This window comes from Vigna angularis, chromosome 1, assembly GCF_016808095.1.
Source record: "Vigna angularis cultivar LongXiaoDou No.4 chromosome 1, ASM1680809v1, whole genome shotgun sequence".
Taxonomy (NCBI): Eukaryota; Viridiplantae; Streptophyta; class Magnoliopsida; order Fabales; family Fabaceae; genus Vigna; species Vigna angularis.
Genome location: NC_068970.1, coordinates 64,134,150 through 64,142,456, shown reverse-complemented (window position 1 = coordinate 64,142,456; position 8,307 = coordinate 64,134,150). Strand labels below are relative to the sequence as shown.

General features: G+C 34.7%; 1 protein-coding gene across 3 annotated transcripts; it reads left to right on the top strand.

The window, feature by feature from the left end:
• The first annotated feature begins 728 nt into the window (after window positions 1-728).
• On the top strand, window positions 729-7,970 carry LOC108323158 (aspartate--tRNA ligase, chloroplastic/mitochondrial). Of its 3 annotated transcripts, none has more exons than XR_008247386.1 (15): window positions 729-1,450; window positions 1,658-1,801; window positions 2,081-2,190; window positions 2,597-2,708; window positions 2,843-2,914; window positions 3,921-4,012; window positions 4,230-4,350; window positions 5,732-5,854; window positions 6,057-6,252; window positions 6,345-6,532; window positions 6,625-6,696; window positions 7,013-7,111; window positions 7,206-7,308; window positions 7,421-7,478; window positions 7,563-7,642. XR_008247386.1 is itself a non-coding variant. In XM_017555521.2 (15 exons), exons 1-15 carry the CDS (start codon window positions 1,082-1,084, stop codon window positions 7,727-7,729), a joined length of 2,004 nt encoding a protein of 667 aa, XP_017411010.1. In that variant the 5' UTR covers window positions 731-1,081; the 3' UTR covers window positions 7,730-7,970. The 3 variants fall into 3 exon arrangements, 2 of the variants coding, with proteins under 2 accessions (XP_017411010.1, XP_052729894.1); XM_017555521.2 differs by having other exon boundaries at window positions 731-1,450; window positions 7,228-7,308; window positions 7,563-7,970; XM_052873934.1 differs by having other exon boundaries at window positions 1,275-1,450; window positions 1,645-1,801; window positions 7,228-7,308; window positions 7,563-7,970.
• Window positions 7,971-8,307: the final 337 nt, after the last annotated feature.

Genomic DNA, 8,307 nt, shown 5'->3' with positions numbered 1-8,307 from the left:
TGTTTGTATTATTTGCGGCGCACGTTTCTCATCTGTACAAGATTTGCATCCCTAATCCAAACACAATATGATTATTTCAAGCAACAAATGATGGAAGATGTCCGCAATATTTTATTTTAGGGTTCACAATACCTCATGATATTTTTTTTTTTCGTTTTAGTAATTAGTTAGTAGTTATTATTTTAATATAATTTCATTTAATTAAATTAAATCACTATTTATCATTTGGACTATCACACGTAGCTTGCTGAGGTCATATTCCACTTACATATTCAACATATATAAAGAGGATGAAAGTAAGACCAAACTAGTAAAGATGGTTTTGCAATTAGTATATTAAATCCATGAAAACAAACATATTGAAACAGAAATAATTATTTACGAAGGTAATTATAAAATTAAAACCAGACTGCTAAAAAATATTTCTCTTGCATTCTCGAAGGTAGGCTCAAACACATTCCTTATCCTAAACAACTCCAAAATACCTATTAGGCCCGTTCTATTAGGGCCCTTGTCTATATATTAAGGGAAATTGCTTCCTGCACTCCACTTGTTGTAGTTTACTTTTTTAACCAGTCTCACAGGGTATACATGGAAAATATTGGGTATAGATAGAAACTATGGGGTGCAGAAAGAAATGGAAATATTGAACCATCACGACACGAGCCCTTTTTTCACATGGGAGCCCAATCGATATCTTGAAATTGGGTCATTTAGGTGAAAGAATCTCTCATCTGTTATCTCCCTCTCCTGGCAGTTTGCTTTGCTCTATTATGTTCTACCGTACTTAATCTTTCTTTTTCCTCATCTTCTGGTAATGGACACACGACAGTTATTCTTTTTCCTCCATTCACAGTCTTCACCCATTATGTTCTGCGGGAGTAGCTATTCCTCTTAGCTCAAATTTGAGTGTTTTTCTTTTTTTCGAATTCTCAATTTTTTATTTTTGTTTTCCAATCTGTTTCCTCTAAAAGTCTGAATCTTTTGTTTGAATCTGAACTTTCAACGGGTTCTCAAGGAAAATTCGTTACTGGGTGACCGTTATCTAATTTTTATTTCATAATCACAAAAATCAACAACCATGTCCCTGTTCCTTAAAGCTCTGCCTTTGATGACCTCCCGCACCAGACCATCTTTAGTTTTTCTATGCAGAGTTTCCAACACAGTTCTATTGCCACTTTCCAGAACCAGAACAGTGTTTTCCGTTTCTGCCTCCACAACCCCTTCAACACAGCCACTTCCTTCTGCTTCTGAAATACTCACTTCCAATGCTAAGCCACCTTTGGCCCTCACTGAATCCCTTGAGTGGATCAACAGGACTGCATTATGTGGTGAATTGTCTTCAAATGATGTGGGAAAAAGGGTCCAGCTTTGTGGTTGGGTTGCCCTTCACAGAGTCCATGGTGGCCTCACATTTCTTAATCTCAGAGACCACAGTGGAATTGTTCAGGTACTTGCCTGTTTTCGAATAGTTGGTTTTCTTCAGCATTTTTTCCTTGGAGTTTTATTGGCACCGGCATGTTTACTCAGCCTCATTCATTTCAAAAAAGTTTTTGTATTACCTATGCTTCTTTTGTAATTTTCTGTTATGCATTTACTACTTTACTGTTGTTTGTAACTGTACTTGGTGTTTATTCTAAATAGGCTTGAATTTCAGGTAACAACCCTTCCAGATGAATTTCCAGATGCCCATTCTGCTATCAATGACCTGAGGCTTGAGTACGTAGTTGCCATTGACGGTGTTGTCAGGTCTAGGCCAAGCGAGTCAATCAACAAGAAGATGAAAACAGGTTCCATCGAGGTACATATTATTAATAAGGGTAAATTTCATTTTGGTATTGAATTGGTAACAATTTGTTTCCTAAAGATTTTATTTTATATATGAAAGCTCTTTACTTATTAACTTATTTATTTTCTCCAACACTTCTCCATGTTCCTTGCTTGTTATTCTGTGAATAAATGCTTTGTACAGAAGTGATTGGTTTCTGAACTCTGAAGATCTGTTTTTTTCTTTTTTGTTTGGAATGTTCTATTTATTTATATCAACCACTTTTGATTTATATATATGTGTGTGTATCAGGTTGCTGCTCGTAGAGTTCAAGTGCTAAACTCTGTAAATTCAAAGTTACCATTCTTGGTTACTACGGCAGATGATGCAAAAGATTCTCTTAAAGAAGAAATCCGTTTGAGGTAACTAGCTGTCAAGTTACATGATACTCACAATTGCTTATTTGTATTTATTTATGTTGGTCGGTTTCTTATAGAGTTTGGTAATGATTAGAATCTTATTATTTTTACTCGTCAATCTGATGGAAAATAACTTTTATTCTTTAATTTTCTCGAGTCACATTGTTGGTGCATTTACTTTTATGGGGTTTAGGTCTTCAAGGAATTCTCCTGTTAGTTTTATGGTCTAAATTTGCACGCTTGAAAGTAATTTATTTAGTTATCAAATATTTGATTTATCTTTAGCTTTTGTACAACGAAATGAAAGAATTTTTTGGTGGAACCATCCAAGTTTTTTTCATTATACCTATTCATCACTGTTTCTTGTATGTCTATATGGGAGATCTATTGCTTATAAATCTTTTTACAGATACCGGTGTCTTGACCTGAGGCGGCAACAAATGAATTTCAACATATTGCTGCGACATAAAGTAGTTAAACTCATTCGAAGATATTTAGAAGATGTTCATGGTTTTGTGGAGGTACTATCCTATGAGTTCATCACTTAAGTTATTTTCTCTCTTCATTTTGTAATTGTATTTCTCGCCCCTGCTGTTCTTTGTGGTTTGGTATTTGATATCCTGTGTTCATCTTGCCTTTTTTGGTCATAAGATAGATTGAAACTCCAATACTGTCTAGATCCACTCCAGAAGGTGCCCGGGATTATTTAGTTCCATCAAGAATCCAGGTATTTGTATCTTTTCAACTCATGCATGATATTATTAGTTTATCTTTTTGTTGCTCGAGATTATGATCATAAAATTTGTCCATGTAATATTTTAAATCAGTTGGGTTTCTCCTGGTCAGCAATAAGGGTGTACAGTTTGGACAATCTAGTGTTAGATTTCTCTAAAAATATTGGCAGTCTAGTGTTGGGAAGTCCCAGCTCATCTGGTTCAAGTTTTGGAGTGCGGCATATATACATATTGCACAACTTCACTCAATGCCAATTGGTTTTAAGTTGAAATCTAACATGGTATTAGAGCCTATAGCTCAGAGAAGTGCCTGGTTTGGCAGTGCTGGGCAACTTGACTTTAATGGCAATTGGTTTAAAGCTGAAATCTAACACCAGTTTGGAACTTAAGTATTGGTCCTGTCCTGTCAGTAGAGTGAGACAATCTCAATTTAGCTTCTGTCAGACCAAGTCCACCCCCCTGCGACTTTTATCCTAGTAATCTAGACAGAGCCGGTTCACCTCTCCTCTCATCCTCATGGAGCAATGCTCTGGTGGCATCACTTGACAGTGATACCATGACTGCGAGTCACTTTCCTGTTTTCCAAGACATACGCATTATAGTAATGTGCAGATGTGCTCTTGCAGTCTTTCTGGCTATGCTCTGTGTTGTTTGCTCTCTGAATGCAAACAGGAAAACACTCAGTTCGAAGCATTCCTTGCCCTTCATAGTTTCTGATGTTGTTTTATTAATTGTTTTTTAAAATGTCATATATCCATCCTCATGTCCTTGCAATTAAGTTTTTATGTTATGGTAGTGAAAAACATGATTGAAAGTTCTCAAACAATAGCTGTGTTGGCTATTTGTCTGCATTGTGCTACTGAATAATTTTATTCTACTGGAGTAACATCTTTGAGCATTGTAAAGAGTAATTTGAAAATCAATATAAGCCTTTTTTATGTATTTTTTGTGAGCCACTTGATATAGTTTTGTTGATTCACGATCACATGAATTATGAAGCCAGGAACATTCTATGCCTTGCCACAAAGTCCTCAGCTATTTAAGCAAATGCTAATGGTAGCTGGTTTTGATAAATATTATCAGGTTGCAAGGTAATATTTTTTTCTTATGTTTGGCTTCCTTTATGAGAATATGTTATTATCCCACATGTAGTGCTTCTTCACTATAAAAATAAGCATTTCTTGAAGTGACTATATAAACTAAGAAGACACAATATTTATTTCTGTAAGCCATACCAGATGTAAAATTGAAGCAACTATCATGCATGTGACTTTTCTGTTTGGATCAAATGCAATTTATGTTTTGCAGATGTTTTCGTGATGAAGATTTAAGAGCTGACAGACAACCTGAGTTCACACAGCTAGATATGGAAATGGCCTTTACTCCTTACGAGGATATGTTGAAACTTAATGAAGAACTCATTAGAAAGGTTAGGCTATACTATTTGTAATGAGACCTCTGTAACAACGGCTTATAAAATATTTTGAAACTTGGGACTTATCGTTATTTGAGGTGGAAATTTCGAGCAGAGTAATAAGGTATATAAATAGAAGGGAATCCGTTATTGAAGACAAATTTAAGTGGAAAAACATCACATTGTTCGTTGATCTAAAAATCTCATTAAATAGCTTGTCTAGCAAAATGATACCTTGTTCTTCAGTATATTTCTAAACTTCAACAGGAACATTATCAATGGCAACTACTTTGTCATTATCCATCTTATTAAGAGCTTCTTTTATTTCTCCAACTAAAATTCTGCTTTAGTAAGCCGATTTTTTAAAGGCAAATTCTGTCGCAGTGGTTAAGTTGTGCCTCGATGATCAGTTGGTCATGGGTTTGAATCCAAGAACAACCTCTTTGATTATGTAATGGTAAGGCTGTGTTAAATGACCCTTTCTTATACATTTGTATGGCAAGGAACCTTCTTGTCCTTGGGTACATTAGTTTTTTAAGCTAAACTTTTTGGATAAAGATATTTTATGTATGTGGTTTTACATAAAGATGGCTAAATTTTGGATTATATTACTAATTGGTGAGTAATTGAGGATGGTTTCGTGGAAGAGTGTGCCAATTGGCAGATTGTTTGGGGAGAAAATGTGTTTTCTGTTTTAAAGTTATTCATCTCCAATATTAGAATATATACTTAGTACTTATGTACTATTTGATTTAGAAGAAAACAAGAAAGAAAAAGATGAGAAAACGAAAAGCTCATTTTAGCTTATTAGGTTTATCATAGAAAAGTGAAAGAAAAGAAAATCTTAGGGTGAGTCCCGCCTCCTAAATTTTCTAATTAAACCAGCATCTTCTAGTTCACAGTGAGGTGCTGGATGGTGACCCAAATGAACTTTAAGTGGTGGAGTGTGAGTCACATAAGCTCAAGTCTTTGATTGACATTCATAATTTATTATTTTACTAACCTCAGTAACCCTTTTTGTTGGTGTACCCGATGCGATCAGAAGTCCTTTACATCCAAAATTTGGTTATATCAGTTGATATATTTATTTTTTGCTAGTTTGGTATGATGATGGATTTTTAAATTTAGCAATTGATGAATTTTTTTAACCTGCACTAGTAAAGTTGCTGGAAAGTAGCACCGATGTCATTTGTCAAATTATAGTTTTCATCATTCCCTTATTTCTCTTAGAACAAACAACAAAAATGACAATTCCCATTTTCTTTCTCCACTTTTTCTTGCAAGCCAAACAACCTGATGAATTTTAGTATTTTCTCTTTTCTTGATTTTCTTTGTTTCCATTTTCTCTCATTTGCTAATCAATGTGCTAAGTGTAAATAGGGCACATTTGTTGCAGGTTTTCTTTGAAATTAAGGGGGTTGAGTTACCAAATTCTTTTCCTAGGCTTACATATGCTGAAGCAATGAGTAGATATGGTTCAGACCGGCCAGATACCAGATTTGATCTTGAGTTAAAAGATGTAATGATCTATCTTTCACCTTCTCCATTGCACTTTGTAGTGTCTTGTGAACGGTAGTTGTTTGTCGACAGTCCTCTATTTTGTGTCTGTATTCTCTTTGATTTGATAATTGTTATATCTTTCCGTTGTCCTGTATTGCAGTAGATACCTATATTTGCTTCTTAAGGATTCTTGGTGTAATATGATTTTTCCGGACCTGCAGGTATCTGACATTTTCTCAGGTTCTTCGTTCAAGGTTTTCTCTGATTCCTTAGAAAGTGGGGGAGTTATCAAAGTGTTTTGTGTACCTTCTGGTACAAAAAAGTACTCAAATTCAGCTCTTAAGAAGGGTGACATTTACAGTGAAGCACTCAAATCTGGTGCAAAGGGTTTACCCTTTCTTAAGGTCTTGGATGATGGTAAAAGATAATTTTGCTATTAATAATTTATTTTTGTTTTTGAGAGATATTTATTATATTTCATTTTCTGTGGTGTTAACCTTTGATTTTAGGGAACCTGGAGGGAATTTCTGCTTTAGTATCAAGTATGGACCCTACAACTAGAGAGAATTTATTAAGGCGATGCTCTGCAGGACCAAGTGACCTCATTCTATTTGCAGTGGGTCATCATGCCTCTGTAAATAAAACTTTAGACCGTCTGAGAGTTTATGTGGCCCATGACCTAGGTTTGATTGACCATGTAAGTTAGTGTTTTTTTAGAGAAAAAAGGTGCTCTTTCTCAGCTATTTCTTTCTCTTAACATTATTTTGTTATTTTTGTTTGAGTTTCTAGGACAGGCATTCAATTTTGTGGATAACTGATTTTCCAATGTTTGAGTGGAATGATCCAGAGCAGAGACTCGAGGTCTGTTCTTTAAATAGCAACTGACAGTGTATTCTTCAACATTATTAATGTCTATTTCTGAAATTGTGTGATTTTTCTTTCTCAATATAATCTTTGCTGATCCTCTCTCTTTGAAATTATGTCAATGTGTGAATTAGCAATTTTCTTCTCATCAACAAAGAACTGAATAATTGAATAATAATTCAACAGGAGGGCCTGTACTTTGTGCTTGATATTTTGATATTGGGGAAAATATGCTATGTCCAAGTAAAGTGTCTGGGGGTACATAACATCATTTCTGTTTTTTGTTATTATTCTTAAATATGGTTTAATGCAGGCTCTTCATCATCCTTTTACTGCACCAAATCCTGAAGACATGAATGACCTTGCATCTGCTCGTGCTTTGGCTTATGACATGGTTTACAATGGGGTGGAGGTATTTGAGATTCATTTCTGTACTTTCCTCTCTCTATAAGCTGTGACAGTGATGATTTGACCACTGAAATCTGTGTTAGTAACAGTATTATCAGTTTGTGCCTATTTTTTTGCCAGATTGGTGGGGGAAGTCTGAGAATTTATAAACGTGACATACAACAAAAGGTTTTGGAAATTGTTGGCATCTCAATGGAGCAGGTTGGATAACTATGACTTTGTTATCTTCATTTATTTTGTATATTATTTCTCTGATAATTTGGCAGCAGTATGTACACGTACAACCATATAACTGGCATGTGATTTGTTTCAGGCTGAAGCAAAGTTTGGATATCTTCTGGAAGCACTTGACATGGGAGCTCCACCACATGGTATGGTGATTCTGAAAACAGTTTATAGAATGAGTTAGTTAGTTAGTTAGTTAGTTAGTTAATTCATTAATAATTGTTGTGTAGGTGGCATAGCTTATGGTTTGGACAGATTGGTTATGCTGTTGGCTGGTGCTAATTCCATCAGAGATGTCATTGCTTTTCCAAAAACAACCACTGCACAGTGTGCCCTAACCAGATCACCTTCTGAGGTCGATCCTCAGCAGCTCAAAGATCTCTCAATTAAAACATAGTGTATATATATACATTCAACTTTTCTTTTATTTCACTGCACATTCATTTTTGTACTGCTGTAAGGAATAAATTATGTATATCATGGAAGACCAGATTTAGTTAAATTCCTTCTGTTAGCCACCAACATACTGTGGGGGATTCAGCACCACATAATCCTAAAACCCCACAAAACCTTGTATGAAAAGGGCAAATTTTGTAACAAATGCTCAATGCTTAATCTAATGATTGATGTTCCTGTCAGAGTGAGTGGCTAGTCTTTTTTTTTTTTATTATTATTGAATTTTCCATGTGATGGACTAGTTTCTTTAGTTGATTTTTCTTCCATGTTTAGTATTTTCCAAGGTCGATAATAATGCACTAAAAAAAATTGTTTGTATTCATCAATTTTACAATGTTTATTGAAGAATGTTTTCTCACTTGAATTATTGTTCCAATGTTTATCCATATACATATAGAAGTTTAAAAAATTTGATAAAAAAACATTAGGTTGATTTTTTGGGTCAAGTACATATGTCACCAAAAACAAAACAAGAGCTACATGTCACCAAAAAACACAAGTACAACACTGAATCTAATA

Coding starts and splice junctions, on each gene's coding strand:
- LOC108323158 (XM_017555521.2), top strand. CDS start 1,082: ATGTCCCTGTTCCTTAAAGCTCTGCCTTTGATGACCTCCCGCACCAGA. Junction 1,451..1,657: donor ACCACAGTGGAATTGTTCAG/GTACTTGCCTGT, acceptor CTTGAATTTCAG/GTAACAACCCTTCCAGATGA. Junction 6,253..6,344: donor TCTTAAGGTCTTGGATGATG/GTAAAAGATAAT, acceptor CTTTGATTTTAG/GGAACCTGGAGGGAATTTCT.